The sequence below is a fragment of the Mustela nivalis genome, assembly GCF_964662115.1.
Source record: "Mustela nivalis genome assembly, chromosome: 18".
NCBI lineage: Eukaryota > Metazoa > Chordata > Mammalia > Carnivora > Mustelidae > Mustela > Mustela nivalis.
In genome coordinates, this window is record NC_139037.1 from 31,963,115 (window position 1) to 31,982,365 (window position 19,251).

At 54.1% G+C, this 19,251-nt stretch overlaps 1 protein-coding gene across 1 annotated transcript in view; it reads right to left on the reverse strand.

The window, feature by feature from the left end:
- The window catches only part of NKD1 (NKD inhibitor of WNT signaling pathway 1), an 85,588-nt gene that overhangs the window by 27,209 nt on the left and 39,128 nt on the right, over positions 1 to 19,251 (reverse strand). The window contains exon 4 of the mRNA XM_082710961.1: positions 839 to 905. Within this exon, the coding sequence (XP_082567087.1) occupies positions 839 to 905 (67 nt within the window). The remainder of the gene's footprint in view (positions 1 to 838; positions 906 to 19,251) is intronic.

Here is a 19,251-nt window from a genome sequence, read left to right on the forward strand (position 1 = left end):
CTCAAGGCCCTAGAGGGCCCCAAGGCCTAGATCCCCCCTCCCCACCAAGACTCTTGCCCCCTCCCACCCCCACCGCTGCTCTCCTGCGAGCTGCCCATCCTCCCCTCCACCTCCACCGCAAGGCTCCTACCAACCTAAGGCTTCCCCAGGTCAGTGATGCGCTTCCCGGAGTGCAAAATGGAAATAAATGCCATCCCACTTAGCAAATGCTGCCATCTGTCCTTCGTACCAGCGCAGGGAGTCAAGCAGGGAGGAGGCTCTCGTTCCCACTCTCTGAACGCGGAAACCAAGGCTCTTCTAGGAAGGTGGCGCACCCTGCCTGAACTCAAGTGACGGCGCCTGTGGCCGGCCAGCCCTCTGCTCCAGGATCCTCGTCCTTCTACAACAGGGGCCTCCCCTCGAACAAAGGCAAGAGCAAGAGCTACAGACATGAGAGGGGAGGGGGCGGTGGGGGGCTGTTGGTAGGCAAGCTTGTGCTCCAAGTGAGTGATGCGAACTGAGAATAGGGGAAATAGGACGGCTACTTTTCATAGTGCTTACCTTATGGTCACTCCCCACAGTGGGAAAGCTGAGCTAAAACAACGTATCCAAGGTTCCCTGGCCAATACGGGGCGGGGCCAGGACGTGAGCCGCAGGAGCCCGGCTCCACTCTGGGCTCGGACCCATGAAGAGTCACACTCCCTTCTTGCTTGTCACCCTACTATCCGCACTGACAGTTGGGGTCCCGTCCTCCACCTGGTCTGCAGATTTTCCGGAGGGTGCCCAGGGCGCACGGTAGACCAGATGCCCCCTTCCCCATCTCACGGTGCCCTGGGAAGAGAGTGATGGACTTCAGTACCTTCTAGCCGAAAGTCTTCCTCCTCCTCCTCACTGAGCGTTTCTCTGAAAACGTCACCCACGAGCTCCTAGAGGAAGACAAAGCAGGGACATTAAGTAAGTATCCGACAGAGTCAAGGAGGAACCCAGTATTGGGATGGTGTCCCGGACGTGTGCCTGGCTGGTCACAAGGAAGCAGGGGTCCTGCCCTGATTCTTCTGATGGGAATCTAGGTCAACTCTGGTGGATACTCTTGCTTGAAAAGTGGATTGTCAACCATGCTTTTTAAGAAGTAGGTTTTCTCAGCCTATAGCTCACTATGGTACTGCACACTTCTCTCTCAGAAAGGAAGTTCCACCAAAAAGACAGAGACAAGATGAGAAAACGTCCTTGCTCTATCCCTCAGAGTCCATTTTGGTGGACTCAGGACCAACAAGCCTCCCCTGTGGGCCCCAGGAAGGGAACTCAGTGGGACTCCTTCCCCCAGCAGAGGGTCCCAGGCAGGCTGTCTCCATGCGTTTGCCAAGCAGGACTGGTGTGGGGGCGCCTGGGTGGCTAAGTCAGTTGGGTGTTTGCCTTCGGCTCAGGTCACAACCTTGGGATCCTGGGTTCGAGTCCCGCCTTGGGCTCTCTGATCAGTGGGCAGTCTGCTTCTCCTTCTCTCTCTGTTCCCAACTTGTGCTCACTTACACACACACACTCTCTCAAATAAGTAAATAAAATCTTAAAAAAAAAAAAAAAAAAAAGAGGGCCTGGTGTGCACGGGAGTGGGTCTCTACTGCCCCGAACATGGCTCCCCTGACTCTCAAGCATCACATTCAGCAAACTGCATGCTCAGCCTCCTGAGTGATCTTTGGACATGCCTGCCACCTCTCCCCAGTGCACACACCTTCTAGAACCTACCCTGGTCTTTCATAGCCTTGCCCTGTGCTCCACGTGTGAGTTCAGGATGCCCAGAGGCTGAGTCACTCCCAACCAGCCTGGTCAGGCTGTCACTCAGGCATTGTCAGGTTGACACAGGGAGTCTGGTTAGCCCATGGGCTGTGAGGTTTCTGGAATGTCCACAAAGAGGCTACCTATCTTGCCCGACCCCTGCAGGAGGACCCTAGATATATAGAAGAAGCAAGATCAGCACTTGTCAGACCGTCTTTTGCATTATTGGGATTCTGCCATTAAGAGTTCTGTGATCAAAAAAAAAAAAGATTGTTTTCATGTCAGACTGATCCCTTACTGAAGCGTTTACTATAGTAACAGACACTGAATATCCGCACGGTTAACTTCTACTGCGTTCCTCAAATCTACTGAGACCATGGAGTTTTGTGTCTCAAAAAGCATCACGTGGAATTCGTATTCTGAGGAACCCACTTTGGGAAAGGCTCCTCTTCCGGCAGAGAGACAAAGTTTGGGAAGCTTACTCTGCCTTATCTCTTTTGATGCCACAACAACGCTCTTGGCAGTGCTTCTCGGAAAAACAAAATGACAAGCAATGAAAAAAAAAAGAAAAAAAAACTCAGCAGCTGTCACCAACTTCTCTTTTTGGAAAAACAAAACAAAAACAAAAAGTGCAAAGAGAAAGAAAAAGAGAATGCACCCTCTCTTTGAAAAATCCAAGCACCTCAGATACTTAACAGAAACACCAGTGCTTATCTTGATGAAAGAAACCAGAATCATGCTTGGTAGAGCTGATCTTATCAGCTGGACACAGCTGGAGCGAAGTCTCTTGTTTTGTTTTGTTTTGTTTTAAAAGGATCAACAGCTAACATTTTATGGATTAGGGCTGGTGTTCTCCATTCTACCTCTTCTTCCAAAGCACCTCCCCCCTCTGGCAGGTTGTGAAAATGTGGTCATTCAGACCCCTGACGTCTCACTGACTTCAAAACCAGGCTCCTTGATTCCTGGAGCCCAGGCGGTTTCTCCCCCCTCCTCTGCCAATTACCATAATCACCGAACACTTCCTGGGCTTGTAAACTGGCTGTTTTTGTTAACAGCACCGGAGTTGACAGGGAAGCTGGGAGCGGGTGACAGGGAAGGCACGCGCTGGGGCGGCATCATTAGATGGCTGGGACACTCCGGCAGCCAATTAGAGCCCATCTTTCATGCCAGAGGAAGACGGATGCCGCCTCCCCCAGACAGGCTGGCAGGCAGGTGACCGGCTTTAAGGGGATCACGCTGAGGTCTTCTGGAAAGTGGGGGCTCGGCGCTGACCTTGGCCCGCCACCCTGATCGCTCCCAGTGAGTTAGGCAGGACCTGTCAGGCACCCCTTCTCGAGCGTGCATCTTCCTACCGGCACACTTGGAGGCGTTTAGAGACTCCAACGCCATCCCCAAGAAAGCAGCCATCTGGAACCCTCATAACGATGCCTCATGGTGTGTATCATACGTTCTGAGGACTGTCTGCAGGGAGGACCGACCTCCCTGACACAGTAAAGGCATGTCTCTGCATAGGAAAGCAGAGCTCTGGCAATTTCAGGGGTCGGTCTCTTCGGGCTAAACCCTATCCTGCTCTGTAGAACCGTAAAAGCTCCCCAGCACCAGGGTCCACTGACAAAAATCCATCTCCTCCAGGATGCCTGGGTGGGGCAGTCGGTTGAACATCCAACTCTTGGTTTCGGCTCAGGTTGTGATCTCCTGGGTGGCGAGATCGAGTCCCGACATGGGGCTCTTGTGCTCAGTGGGGAGTCTGCTTGAGATGCTCCCCCTGCCCCTCCCACCACTTGCTTGAGCATATGCATGTGCTCTCTCTCACTCTCTCTCTCTAAAATAAATCTTACGGGGGCCTGGATGGCTCAGTCGTTAAGCATCTGTCTTCGACTCAGGTCATGATCCCAGAGTCCTGAGATCAAGTCCTGCATTGGGCTCATCAGGCTCCCTGCTCAGCAAGAAACCTGCTTCTCCCACCCACCCCCTGCCTGTGTTCCCCCTGTTGTGTCTCTCTCTGTCAAATAAATAAAATCTTTTAAAAATAAATAAATAAAATAAATCTTTAAAAAAATTTTTTCATTTCATCTGCTAAACCAGACGGTCCCGGGAGTGCTATGTCTGCGGTCCTCAAGCTTTGAATCACTAAGCCAGAGGCAGCACAGTGTTGAGCCAGACACAGGAGCACATCCTGGTTCCATGGTCTCCCTCACCCTTGGACATGGGGCCAGCCACTGCTTTCTAGGAACCTCAGTCTATCTCTCTGTAAAATGGGTACAATGGTAAACCACAGTAATGACAGGGCAGTGGACCTTATCGGGCATCTCCTCAGTGCCAGGCACCATGTGGGGTGCCTTGTAAGTAAATTTATTATCTCCCTCAGTTCTCACCATTGCCCTGCACTTTCCATCTCTCCAGGAATAAACGCTCATAAAAATGATCTGCGGTTTGTAAAGTGAGAGTTATAATTGTTACCCTTTATTTTTTTCTACAAAGAAAGAGTCGTCAGTCCTAAAGGGACAGAGGACACAGGAGATAAAGGGACTGAGAGCCACTCGCCTCATTTACCAAGCACTCTCGGTGCATAAGGCACTGACCAAGGGAATTCTTCCAAGAACCTCCAGGGAGCAAGGTTCCCAAAAGCCCTGTATTTAAGCGAGGAGGAGGCTCCACAAGGCCAGGTGACCTGCTCTGGATCCTCAGCAGAGCCAAGATTTCAGCCAGTTTTCTCAGATTCCCGGCCCGAGCTTGGACAGTGGAATCAGGGCTCCTGTGGGCCTGGGGATAGAGACAGCCAAGAGTCCTGGCACTTGTCAGGAACCAGGGACCACACTTACAGATATGCAAGGAGAACAGCCTGGGCTGCACCTCCGTGGGCGAGGGCCCAGCCTCCTGCTGCTGCTGCAGGTCTCAAAGGCCCCCAGCTCCTCCCCAAGAGACTGGGGACTCAGCAGAACCCTGGCCGGGGACGGGGGGCCCACAAACAAGGTGTGGGGCCAGGCCCTCAGGACCATCCTATAGGAAGGCACTCAGACCCCTTGACTGCCACGAGCCCCACGTGGAGCCCCACTGCAGAAGGAGGCAGACCCCAGTTCAAGTCCCAGCTAGGCTTCACGTGAAACTAAAGCATGGCGGTGAAGGAATGTTCTCAGCCTCCCATTTGTACACAAGGGACCACAGCACTCGTGACGTCTCCGGGCGGGTGTGAGGGTTAAGTAAGTCATTGCACAGAAAAGCGCTTAAAGTGACACCTAATACCATGACTGGGGCTTCGTAGACCGGTAATTATGTTTATTACTTCTTCTACTCCAATTGTCAAATAGCTACCAGAACATTGCTCAGAGAATCTCAAGGACTCACTAGCCCCAAGACGCCCTCAAAGACACTGAGAAACACTCTCCCGCCCAGCACACTCTTTTTAATGCTTTGTGCCTAATCCTCATGGCAATCTTTTGAGGTCATACCATTATTATCCCCACTTTGCAGATGAGCAAACTGAGGCACAGAGAAGTTAAATGACTCACGTAAGGTCACACAGCTATTAAGTATCAGAGCAGGGCCGGGAGGCAGATGCCTGGTTCCCCCACTGCCTTGTAGGAAACCTAAGTATGGGGCATGGGGTGAGTGACTTCCCTTCACTCTTCCTTTACTTAGCCATCACTCCAGCCCCTGGTCCCCAGCCCCCCTCCTCTAGCCTTGAGGACAGTTGGCCTCAGACTAGGATCTAAGTTGTTATCAAAGGCCTTCCTAGATCTCCAGACTTCCTGCTGCACCCAGCCTGATGCCAGGCTGCCCCTGCCCAGTGGCCAGGTTCCATGGCCTCTCAGGCCACAGGGCCCAGGCCTCCTTCCTCCCCTGCTCCCCGCCATGTCCCGGCACTGCAGCTCCCCTGCCCCATGCTGGGCCCCAGGAAGAGAGGCCAGCTCCTCCGGGTGCTGAGTGTGCAGCCAGCACCAACCCAGAGCCCCGAACTGCAGGCATAAGGCCTTATAAGGCCTCCGGGGACGGGAAACCACATCAAAGCAGGGCTTGGGAGCGGGCTGGAGTTCGGTTGGGGTTTTTCCTCTTTGTCTTTGAGACTCCTACTCCTGAGCTTAATATCTTCCCCCCACCGCCTGCCCAGCAGCTCTTTGTCAATGTTTCTGTTCTCTAAGAGCTAACAGATGTCGGTGCCACGGGGTTTCAAAGCGAACTCCTTGTGCCCATAGAACACGGCACAACTTCTAGATCCCAAGAAGGTGCGGGACTGGGCCGTACTGGGGAAGAGAAGGTGGGGGCACGACCCAGCCACCCTGTAACCCTTCCACCCAAGCAGTCTGGCCTGGAGCTGCCCCAGGAAATTCCTGGCGAGCTCCGTCCGCCCGGCGCGCGGTGCAGAGGCAGGCCAGCCTGGCGTGCCTGGGGGGTCCGGCGCCGCTGTGGGCAGGCCTCGCCGGGAGCAGGCTCTGGCCGTCCGGGGCAGGGATACTCCATTCCCAGAACCCGGCCAGACCCCGGAGTCAGGGCGCCCAGCTGGCCTCAGCAGCGAGCGACAGCAGACGCCTCGGTGAACCACTCTGGGCCCCTCCCCGTTCTGCTCTTCTGAAACAAGGAGATTTAGATGTCAAGGGTCAGTGAGAAAATGCAGACGAAACACACGTAGTAGGAAACACTAAGTGTGGGCTTCTCTGCACCTTTCAGAGTGCCCTACTTCTGCCACACGCTCGGAATGTTCTCTCATTTTACTCCCACAAAATCCTTAGTGTCCCCACCCACCCACCCAGGACAATGTTCTCACAGGAGCAGCAGGGAGGCAACAGTTCAGGTGAATTGCTCAAGTTCACCAAGAATCTAAGACATGCTGGAAACCATGCCAGAGCCACACCACGAACGCCACACGGTGGTTTGGAAGACACGGGCAGATCCGTAAATCCCAGCATTCGGAGAGACACACCACATGGGGGGCACGCGAAGTAGAATGTGACTCATACTTCTAAGAAAACACCAGACACACACACACCACGAGGGCACCCAAATTGCAGGCCTCCCTGTGGTTACCACCAGGGAGAGAAGGCACGAGAGAGGGGTATGGGCGTGAGAAATGTCAACGTCCTCAGAAGCATTCTAGTACATTCCTGGGTCACTTGGGCCACTGACTCTAGTTTCATAAAACGCCACACAGTAACCCCCTTGACAGGAGGGACCTGAGGCTCAGCCGGAGTAAGAGACTGGCCCCAGGTCACTTAAGGAGAGAAAGTGGCAGAGCGGAGTTAGAACCACCCAGGCCCTGGGCTCCTTGTCTCTAGCGTGGGGGCAGTGGGCCAGGATGATGCTTATGGTCCCCTTGAGAAGACGCTTTCGGGGGCTCCAGCCTCCTAACCCAGCAGGAATTAAAGACCGAGAATAAAGCTGGGGCCGTCCACTGTCTGGGCCCCAATGTCCCCATCACCACTGTGCACCTTAATCCGTGGACCTCTGTTACTTCTGTCCCAGTGAGTCCCTCTGCCCATGGGCATGGCAGGTCATAAAGGCAAGGAATTAACCCTTCTTTCCCCACCCATGCAACATGCAAAGCCAGGGCTGAAAGAAAACCACTGACTAAGGGCTGGGGGAGGGGAGGCTCCTGGGGGCCCTGAGCTCCAGTGACAGGCCAGGAGAGGCTGGGGGTTCCTTCCTCTCTGGGGACTCCCAGATGTCAGCAGAACCTAGACCTCGAGGCTGCTGCCAGGAAAAAATGGCACCTCTTGGGGCGCCTGGGTGGCTCAGTGGGTTAAAGCCTCTGCTTTCAGCTCAGGTCATGATCCCAGGGTCCTTGGATCGAGCCCCGCATCAGGCTCTCTGCTCTGCAGGGAGCCTGCTTCCTCCTCTCTCTGCCTGCCTCTCTGCCTACTTGTGATCTTTGTCTGTTGAATAAATAAATAAAATCTTTTAAAAAAAATTAAAAAGAAAGAAATGGCACCTCTTCTCAAGCAAGTGACACCCCTTGGAGGACACCGCAGCCCCCCAGGGCCTTATAGCCCCTAGTGAGGGCCACAGGTTCTCCCTGTCCAGCACCTGTCCCCCAGCTCAGCAAATTGGAGTCCTCCCCCCAAGATCCTTTTCATGGGAATTGAAGGGAAAGAAGTCTTCTCTGGTGCCAAGGCTGTGTCCAATGTCACCTCCAGCTGCTTGAGACGGTGCACCCCAGGTGAGAGTTCAGAAGGGACAGACACAGGCCGGTGCCCGGGACAGCGCCATCATTCAAGACCTTAGGTCAGCTCATTTCTAGAAGCCAGCTCCCCAGGGTAAGGGAACTGGGTCCATGCTGCTCTAGAACGGGCCTGATCTATAGTCAACTCTCAATAGATAGATCTCTGTCGGATGAGCCCTGGGGCCAGACCCGCTCTCACCTGCCTTAATCACAATGCAGGTTTGATCCACAATGCAGTGAGGGTTGGCCTTCCACACTTACAACCAAAAGCTGTGACCTGCCCCCCACCCTGGCCCGCAGAACCTGCAAAACCAAGTTACAGTCCCCTGAAACTGCAGCCCAAGAGCCCAGACAAGCTTGGAAGCCAGAGGGAGGAGGCTGCCACCACTAGCTGAGCGGTGGGCCCCTGCACACGTGGAGAAGTGGGGGGGTGGGCTGAGCAGAAGAGGGGAAGGTGGCTCTGAGGGTTTCAAGGTGCAGAGCTAGCCTGCGTGTCTGGCCTACAAGGACCGGGCCTTCGAACTCCAAAGATGTGCGGCAGTAATTAAAATTCCTTGGATTTCTCCCTGACTGTTTTTATCTGCTCAAGATGTAATCCCTCTACTCCCATGGGCACATCCCAGCATCTGCCCCCCACATCTTGGGGCTCTAGGCTGAGCTGGCTTCCTGGACTTGAGGGAATGCTTCTCAGGAAGGTGGAGAGCAGGCAGAGACTGGGATGGCATTGCCTAGCAGAGGAAGGACTTGCAACCCTGGGGTCTAACTCCGGGGCCACCACACTCCCTTCCTCTGACCCTCAGGCCCTCTACCTTATAGAGTGCAAATGACCCCCAAAGACGGCTCTGTCCAGTCCTGGAGACACTGCCAGCCAGAGGCAGCAATGGGCCAGCAGAGTCCACTTCCTGGTCTGTTGTCCCCCCAACAAGCTGTGGGCATCCACATGCCATCGTCCCAGCTACCAGCACCCTCCCCCCCCCAGAACTAGGTCTCACCTGGGCTCCCATGAGTAATTCCCATTTCTCTTTAGATTGGATCTCTTTCTCTTTTTCTTTCTTTTTGAAACCTAGTCTCACCGATAAGATCAGTGAAATCGTGGGTGTGATGTCCTAGTTACTGCTGGGGTTCTGAAAAATATATTTCATATTAAACAAATGCAGAACCATTAAAGTACAAGCTGTCTACCGCTTACCTCGAGCCCCATCCCCTCAGCAGAATGCAGATCATGCTATGGGAATGACAAGGTTTAAAGGGCGGGGAGCTGAAGTCCTCTGCCCCCTCCCCGACCCTGAACAGGTGGGAAGGGGTGGGGGGAGGAAGGAGGGAGACCCCAGGTAGGCGGCCAGCCCCAGCGGATCCTCCCCCCATCCCTCCCCCATCCGGTCGCAGGCCCCTCCTCCGGGGCTTGTTCTTTGGGAACAGGAATCCTGGGCATGGAGGAAAAACCAGCTGATGCCAAGAGGAAACAGCAAAGTTTGGCATCACCCAGAACCTGCCTTAATCTCCAGGCTTCAGGACTTGAGCGCTCTCAGGAGATGAACCAGTGCAAGGCAGGCTGTCCAGGGCTGGGCGGGACGTGGGGCCTTAGGGCTTCTCTGCTGGCGTGATGGGAATTTTCCTACTAGATGGCAGTTCAAAGGAGTTTCTACAGTGGAAACCAGGATCCGACGGGCTTGTCGGGGCGTGGGAGGAACTGAGGTCACAAACATAAAGGACTCAGTGATAATAATTACCAGCATTTCTTTTGCAAGCGGCTGGCACAGGCCAAGTGCTCTGTTCAGCACGTTGTTGGTGCCTAGCTCAGCGCTCCGAGAGGCCTGTGAGCTGGGGTGTCGTTGTCGCCCCCTGTAGGGGGAACCGAGGCTTAGCGGAGTGAGGCGACTCCCTTGAGGGTTCAAACCCGAGCCCTGGATCCTCTGCTTGATACTGTGTGACCTAGTACCAGTGATTTCCCTGTCTGTGCCTCAGTTTCTTCACCTGAGTGCACGAGTGACAACAGCCGCCTGGAAAGACCACTTTGAAGGAGAAGGGTGATTGTGTGGGGAAAGCGCTCAGCACACCCACCAAGCAGTCAGCGGGCCATAAGACAGCCGTTCCCTCTCTGTTCTCAGGGGAGATGGAGGGGGGGTCCCTGTCCTTCACTCTCTGCCCTCCTCTCTTCTCACCTACCCCCACTGCCTTCAGGGAGGCCTCACAGCCGATCAAAGACGGACCCAGGAGCACCCCAGCAGGCTGCCAGCCCTCCGCGCCTCCCCCGCTGCCCTCTCGCCTGCCCCCTACCCCACCCCCTGCCAGCCACACCACCAATCCCACTACACCACGGACACGCCACACCACTGACCTGCCACGCCGCCGGCCTGGGGGCCACACAGCCGAGTGCTGAGAACAGGAGCGGCCAAAGGGGCCTCTGATCCCTGGGCAGCTGGGGCAACCTCTGCCAGCAGCTCCTGGCCCGGGGACAGGCCGTGGGTCTGCTGCCAGGGTCCCGCGGGTGTGCCCTGCCGAGCGGGGTGGCCGGGAGCCAGGCTGCTCATGCCTCACACCGCTGTCATCTGTCTACCAGAGAATGGTTTAGAGAGCTGGGGCCACCTTATCCCAGGGAGAGCCTGAGCACCCTGCCCTGGGTACAGGCTGGCACAGTTGGGGGCCAGGCGTGACCTGGGGGCCTGGGGAAGCATGAAGTCTCCCTCAGCCTTGGGAGTAAGGGACTTGGGCTTCCGGCATGTCCTCACTTAAATAAATGGAGGGAACAAGGTCGTCTCATTTTGCACATCTAAGGACACTTCATTTTCATCAGAGAACAAGAGAACAGTGGTTTGAGCCACACCCTGGGATCCTCCTGCTAGACACATACACACACACACACACGTGTGCATACTCAGTCCACCCCATCTGGCCCTAAAGCACTTGCAAAAGTCATCTTCCTGGCCCTCTGATGCCTGTCCGTGCCAGCCCTCCCTCTGTCCTGGCCTCCTTCCCCTGCCCCACAGCCCAGCTCCTACAGCCTCTCCCTAGCCCCCACCACCCCTACCGCTGACTGCCTGCTGGTGAAGTCTGGTCCCCCACTCCCTAGCAATGTGACCGCCGACTCCCAACGTCCCCACCTCACTGCATTTGGGCAGCCTCAAGAGTGGGACATCCAAACTCCCAGAGGCCTCCATGCATTTGGAATCTTAGCTGTTTCTGTGCCACCAGATCTACGGCTGTAAGACTCAGTGTCCACACCCATGAAATGGGCCTGTGACACAGGCGTGCCTGGAAGGTCCCATAAGAAGGCAGCCATGAAAGAACAGAAGGGTTAGCAGCACTGCTCGGGAACGGAGGCTCCCGCGTTCCCAGGTGCTGGCAGTTGGGAGAGCAGGTGAGGACAGCCTGGAGCCCAATCCCACTGGGCTCATAAACAAAAGAACGTTTCTGGAAGGACATGCTACCCATCAATAATAGAGGCTCCCTTGGGGGAGCAGGAATGGGCAGTGGGGAGTTGCCCCCTGCAGCCGCCGGCTTTTCCAGACAATCTGGATTTATGCTATCTCTCCTCCCCTCCCTTCCTTCTCTTTCTCTCAGTCTTTTTTAACCAAGAACATGCGATGCTTTTGTACTCAAAAGACACTAGGCTTTCTAAAGCACTGTTCCATTAAAGAGAGGCTGTGGCTCCCCGCCCACCGGCCATGTACACGGAGCTGCTCAACGGGCCCCTGTGACTTCACATGCCCAACACGACTCCCGACTGCCCTAAACCCTTCCTCCCAGATTGTCTCCCTGCACTCGACCAGGACCGCTCCCCTCATCCTGCTACTCAGGCCAGCAACCCGGGAGTTGGTCAGCTGCTGCCCTTCCAACCCTTCCAACCAATCCCCACTATATCCTGTTGGCTCTATCTCCAAAATGTACCTGGAACCCAGCACGTCCTCACCTCCCCCAGGCCATGCAGAGTGGTCATCCTCTTCATTGGGTGATAGCCACCAATGGATCCCCCTCAGCCATTCTCCAAAGTCCTACAAGTGCCCTACCAAGCCCCACCTGGCCTGTCTGCCCCTTCGTCTACCTGCCCACTGTTACTCTCCTGCATGCACTCTGCCTTGGCCTCCCTCGCCTCCTACTCCCCTCCCAGCTGCAAACACATTCCTACCTCAGGGCCTTTGTACGTGCCATTCCCGCTGCCTGAAACTCTTTCTCCACATAGTTCCGCTCCCCGACCATGTTTCAGGCTTTGGCTCACCTCGTCCCCTGGGTGAGGTCTTCCAAACTCCTCTATTTAAACTGCAGTGCTCTCCCCTTCACCCCTTCTCTGCCTCAGTTGCCTCTGGGGCATTCATCACCATCTGACATACCACATACTGCCTGACAGAGAAGGTGATCAACAAATGTGTGTTCCACAACTAAATGCGGCTCTGACTAAATTTACCGACTCAGAAAAACATTCCCCGCATTTTCCTCCAAGAGAAAAGCAGTCACCACAGTGCAGAGAGGAGTGACAGCATCTGCTAAAATTATCGACACGCGTTTCCATGTGCCTTGGTCAGAGAGGCCGATCTGGACTCCCAGAGGTGGTGCCTGGGTGCTGGAGTTGAGGCTGTCAGATGGCTTGCCGGGAACCTGCACACTTGCTTTGACCACCAGAAATCACAGTGAAGCATTTGGAAGAAAACAGGTTAAAACACATGGCAACAGGCCACATTGTTCGAGAAGCACTCACCCACAGAAGTCAGCTAGAAGGGTCCTGGGCCAAGCAGGGGGTGTGGTCTGCCCTTCCAAGTGAAATGGGGTGGTTTGGGATCCCACCTAGGAGGGACAGGGGGGCAAGGGGCCTCTCTGTACCCCAGACCCCACTTTTCCCTCCCCACACAGCCCACGAAGAGAACCCACCAGGAACCCACCTGCTCCCCATTGAGCTTGGCTGTGGGTGCAGAGGAAGCCGGGCGGGTCAGGCTGCTGGGGGGGGGGGGGTGGGAGCGGCACTGGCAAGACCTTCTTTGTGGTCATGTAATGCAGACAGGCTTTGATTCCAGAAATGGCATGAGGCCAGCTGAGCACGTGAACCGGGGCTCTCACTGGGAGCGGGGGAGGGTGGCAGCTTTCTCTCCAGACCTCCCAAATTCTACTCTTTTCATTCTCAGGCAAGCCAAAACCTTTGGGGGTTTTTGTTCGTTTGTTTGTTTGTTTAGAGAGGGGGGTGTAGGAATATGAAAGGCAGCTGCTCACCCCCACAGGTCACCACAGTGGTCCACTGTTGCCACAGAGGTCCCCCAGGAAGCCTACGGTGGCCAAGGAGATGCTATGTGGCCAGCGTCCAAGTTGCAGGATGCCCTTGGGTCCCGGGGCAAGAAGGCACTCTCAACAGGGCCTGCACCTGTGACACCTTGTCCCACGGCAGCCCCTGGGTTGTCAGACTCACCCACAACCCTAAGAGGTCAAGGAGCCCTCACCCCCTCTTACATAAGGAGACAGAGGTTCTGGATGGGGAAGCAGAAGCACACAGTGCAGGTGGGAGGGACCGATACCCCTCGAGAAGAAAGCCGGAGGCTCCTGAGCCACGAACCCGTGTGTTTCTGGATGTCGAGGAAGAAACACACAGACGCGCATGTGCAGTCTCTCAGACCACAGGCGTCAGAGCCAGACCAGCAGAGCTTCTGACCTGAGGAAAGGTCCAGACTCCCCTGAGAAGGTCCCCCTGGAATAACGCCACACAAATAAAACCACACATCAAACCTTTCTGCGAACTCCAGGGTAAGACCCTCTCAGAGAACAGATGGGGAAACTGAGGCCCCAAAAGGAGACTGCCCTTTGCCCAAAGTCACAAAGCCGAAGAGTGGGACAGCCACAGTCAGAACCCAGAACGGTCAAGCCGGCAGCCAGAGTTGGTCAAAATCAGTCCCCACAGAGGCTAGCAATAAAGACGAGAGCCCCTCAACTCCACCAGAATCCAGGGGGCAGGGACGCCAAGTCAGCAAGCTCTGGCTCTCAGACCTGTGTCCCTAAGAGTGGGGTGCTGTGGGCTGTTTGGTTTGGAGGTGATCCCGGATTCTTCACTGTGGAGTTTCTCAGATGTTATAGATGATCTGCCCAAGGAGCCACTCATGCTCACAAACATGCAGGTTTCCCCGACTTCTCTAGGCCCTTTGCTGATGGCCTCCACTTGGATCCCCTGCCATTTCTACGTGGCCTCACCCCCACCTTCAGTGAGCTCTCCCCACCAGCAGCCCATACTTGTGAAGCGCCCCTGGCCCTCCGCCAGCTGGCCCTGAGCCCAGCTTCCTTACCTCCAATGGGGACCAATTCTGAAGCAGAAGTCACGCTCCAGAGCTTCCTGCAGCAGGTCCCTCCCTTCCTTCCCAGTCTGCCCTGGAGCTCGTTCTTCATGATAACTTGCGCATGACCCTTGTCTCAGGCTCTGCTTCTATGATACACCTGATGGCTTGCCACCTGATTCATCGTTGGAGGAATCTGACACATTTGGTAAATTCCCATGGAGCAGATAGGTGACCAGCAAGCTGGTTAGTCTCAGACAAAGGTATGAGTCACCCCAAGGCCAGTCCTGAAAGGTAATGGGCTGGGAACCCTGTACCAGGGCTCAGACCAATTGGCAGAGAGAAATGCGCATTTTCTCCCACCCACCACTTACCCTACCTCCATTTCAATATATGCCCCTCCCCATTGCTGGGGCCTAGTTCAAGTACAGAGAACCCTTCCTGAGCCACCTCCTCTTCCAGGGACTTCCTTCCTTGAATATCCATAGCTCTCAGGGCTGACTTCAGGAGGAATCCAAGGCTGAAAGAAAGATTTTTATCCCTCTCTTTGCCTCTGTAGTGGGCATCTCCTGTGATTTGGACAAACGACTTCCCACCTCCCAGCATTCATTCCTCCTTCTTCTTATCAACACTTTGATTTTCCCTGGAGAGCCACCCCTCACAGGCTGGCCAGACTTCACAAAGAAAAACACAGGCCACTCAATTAAACGTGAATCTCAGATTTAGTCATTGTTTAATATAAGTATGTCTCATGAGGTATTTGGGATATACTTATATAAAAAATGTTATTTACATAAATAAAACTGGATGTCCTGTATAATATCTGGAAACCCTAGCCCTCCACCACTTTCATCCATAAGGCATAGACAGGGCTGATCTCTCCCCCTCATCACAAGGGTGGGTACATGATCCAGGCCTGACCAATGAGAACTTTGTACATCCCTGGCCATAGGAATTGGTCAAGGTTGGGCACATGATCCAAGCTTGGGTCAAAGAGATGCAATCCCAGGGTATCTGCTCTTTTTCTGCTGATATTAATGAAATGTGACACTGAAGAAAAACATTGTACCTCTTTACAGGGAGATTCTTTCAAAGAAAAAAGGCAACATGAAGGAAAACAGATGCAGGAGTTGAAACAATAGAAAATGGGTCCCAATAACACTGAGTGTCTGGATCAAACTATGCCTGAAGCTAGCACTTCCCCTAGACTTTTCAACAACATGAACCAATAAATCGCCCCTTTTTACTTAGACCAATTTGAGCTTGTTTTCTGTCACGGGCCACTGAACCAGTGCTGCTCAATTCAGCCTCCCTTGACCCTATGCAGCCCTGGTACAAAGCTGTGCAGAGTCATGCTCAGGGAATATTCAAGTTCCATATGTCTCTGACTTTACACTTTACTAGGAAAGGTGGCGCAGGTTTATGGGAAAGCCTGAGCTTTCACGTCAGAGAGGCCTGGTTCCCATCGCAGGTCCATTCCCATCCTCTTTCCAGGGCCTGGCCCAACTGACTCGAGTCTCTGTGACCCTCAGTTTCCTCATCGGTAAAATGAAAACACTAGTATCTAGATTCTGGGGTGCCTGTATCATTTTACTGCCCAAACCAGGTCACTTTTGAGAATGAAAGGGGCAGCCATTAGGAGCTGGGCCAGGCCAACAGGAGTTGAGTGGCACAGTCATGGGTCAATGGGCCCCTGGTAGACCCACCTGCAACCAGACTTGCCCACCACACCATGTCCCCACGGTAGGTGCCTTCCACACTGTCCACCACCTTCTCTCTCCAACTCTGCCCTCTGCCGAGGCCATTCTCACCTTGCTGCCACCTGATTCCTTTGCCCAGCGCAGCTGTCATGTTCCTTCCTGGAGAAGCCAGCCCAGGACCCCACAGACTCAGCATGGCCGCTACTCTGTGCTCCCCCCAGCTCCGACGGCCTCCCTGTGGTCCTTCGTGCCCTGTAGGACTACTCCTTGTGGATGGCAGTCTCCCCTCTAGGCTCCATAAACTCATGGAGGACAGGGACCATACATTTCTTGCTCATTACCAAAGGCCCTGCAGACCTGGCACAGAGCCTAGAGCGCATAAAACAGCAGCCAAAAAAGTAAACAGCTAACCCTCCTCTGCCTCCTCTCCACAGGTCTTGTGTTTGCTCCGTGTGTTGACAGATCCATCCTAGGGGAGATGTCAGGCGGGAACGAATGGGGCAATGAATCACAGAGTAGTGGGGCGGGGGTGGAACCCACCCTTGGCGGGCGGGGACGCGCTGATCGATGTTCTCTGAGCCAGGGACCCTGGGGACCCCCCGCCCGGGGAGGCCCCGCCCATCTCAGCGGCCCACAGGCGGTGGCAATGCGCTGGCCCTATGACAGTTTTCATTGATCAGGGGCCAACGGAGACTGGACCTGGGCCCGCTGTCTGTTCCAGAATCCAGCCCTGGCTCCTGCTCAAAACACAGGCCTGGCGTCTCCCCGCAGCCTCCGCCAGCTCTCTCCTCAGCGGCAGCCAAGTCACTGCCCAGAATGCAAACTGGGCAGGTGCAAGGGGCCTCTCCAACCCGAAACCAAGGCCATGACATCCCACACACAGCCCGGGATATTCCACCCGTGAGCAGACAGACTCCCCTTGGGTTGCCTGGCACCCCTCCCACACGGCTCCTCTGGCCTACCCTGGGGCAGCCTCGCCCACCTGATTTCTTAGTTCATCCAGGCTCCTAGGCTGAGGTCAGCTACCTGGAAAATGCTTTGCCGACCAGATCCTTGGCTCACACCCCAATCCAGATGACACACTACTCCTTTATTTCCACAGGCTCCCTCCCCTGCTCTGCAGCCCTCAATGGCTCCCTATTTCCAACCAACTCCAATCCCTCTGGAGGCTTGTCCTACCTTCCCAGTCCTGCTCACCAGGAGACAAATGGTTATGGCGGGGGGGGGAGGGGACACTGGCCTGGAAACCTCACATTCTGCCTCAGTTTCCCCATTTGTATAAAGGGAGGAGGCAAAAGGCCTTGCTGTCCCGACAGGCCATGATTCCATGGGCTCGCAGGAAGGTTGATTCAGCCAGGCCCTGACTTCCACCCTTCCTCTGTTGTCTTCAGGCCACCTCATGGGGCCATCACCCATTCACAAAGCCACCCATGTTAAATACCCCAGGAAGGAGCCTAGCAACCTCAGCCTGACAACACGCACCTCCGAAGATAACAATTATCAGGTTAACTTTACCATAGGTTGAGTCCTAACAGCTGTGAGCTCATGAGGGCACCACCAGGAGTTTGCAGCGTCGCCAAGTGGGGTGGGACCCAGATTCTGCCCCAGACCACCTGGGGTTTGGGTCTCGGCTCTGTCGCCTTCCAGCTTCGAGATATTAACTTCCCTGTGCCTCAGTTTCCCCCTTCATATCACAGGGAAATGATAGTATCTACTTCACAGAGTTGTCGTGGTGATTAAAGTGATATTTGCAAAGCACGCAACGCCAGGCTTATCGGAAGCTCTACCCAAATGTTTGTTTTGTAAATAAAAACGAAGGTTCCTATGAAGTACATAAAGACATACTTAGAAAGGCAGGAGGAGAGGTCGTCCTACAAAAAGGGTACTGTTCATGAAAGCCTTCTCGGGACCATCTGCTGGATCTGACACTTGGGAGTGGATGGAGGCATGTGGGTGTTTCTGCTTCTCAGTCTTCAATAGGAATTGATGTGTTCCCGGATTCTCTGTGCAAGGACGGGAGGACTGATAAGGGCAGACGGAGTTGAGCCCAGCAGTGCTGGAAAGGATAGGGCCTCTTTCGAGGCTAGACTGGCAGGAGAGGTCAGTATAATGCCAAGGTCAAAAGAGCACCTGATAGAGGGTTCCCACGTGATCTGTTTGCCTGACACCATCATAGGAGAGCAGGAACCCCTCAGTCGTGAGCCACGTCCTCTTCCAAGAAGGAACCACACTCTAGGGGCATCCCTCTACTCATAGGATAGTGAAGCGAGGCACAGCCCTGTCTTAAAGCGCCCCCAACCGGGCTGATTTTTCATGAGAGGCCAGGGGAGCGAGCTGGGAGCGCGGGCCACACGGGGCTTCCACGTGGAGCACGCTGGACCACAGAAACCCAAACCGAAATGAAACCTCCAAGTTTCTGGTACACAGCACATCAATGGGTTGTGGTTGTTGTTGTTGTTTTAAATCCATTTAGTCACTCTGTCTTTTGATGGGGGAGTTTCTTTACATTGAAAGGAATTATCGACGGAAGGATTCACGATGACCATATTTTTCATTCTTCTGTCAGTCTTTTTTTTTTTTTTTAAAGATTTTTATTTATTTATTTGAGAGAGAGGCAGAGAGGCAGACAGAGAGAGAGAGGAGGAAGCAGGCTCCCTGCTGAGCAGAGAGCCCGATGCGGGACTCGATCCCCTGACCCTGAGATCATGACCTGAGCCGAAGGCAGCGGCTTAACCCACTGAGCCACCCAGGCGCCCCCTTCTGTCAGTCTTTGAAGAGTTTTTTGGTCCACCTTTCCCTCTCTTGCTGTCTTCCTCTACGTTGTTGATTCTTTGTAGGACTGATGCACTTTGATTCTTTTCTCTTTCTCTTTTGCATAATTTTACAGTTTTCTCTGTGGTAGCCATGGGGCTTCCATAAAACATCTCACAGTTCTGGGGCACCCGGGTGGTTCCATCGGTCAAGCCTCCAATGCTTGATTTCAGCTCAGCTCATGATCTCAGAGTTTGGAGATGGAGCCCCCTGTTGGGCTCCATGCTGGGCATGGAGCCTGCTTGAGATTCTCTCTCTCCCTCTGCCCCTGCCCCTCCCCTGCTCTGTCAATGGATAGATAGATAGATAGATAGATAGATAAAAATATCTTAGTTCTAACATCATCCAGCATTTGAGCTGCATACAGAAACTCAACTTCTCCCCCTCCAGACACAGATTATGTGATTGCTGTTGCAATTTACATTTGTATTGTGTATCTATTAACACATTTTTCTAGTTGTTTTTCGTATTTTTGTCTTGTAATTTTTATAGCAGAATTAAAGGAATTTGCCCACTGCCATTGCAGTATTCTGTATTTGTATATTTGGAGCTTTATGCTTTCTTATGCTATTGAAGCATATTGGAGCTTTAT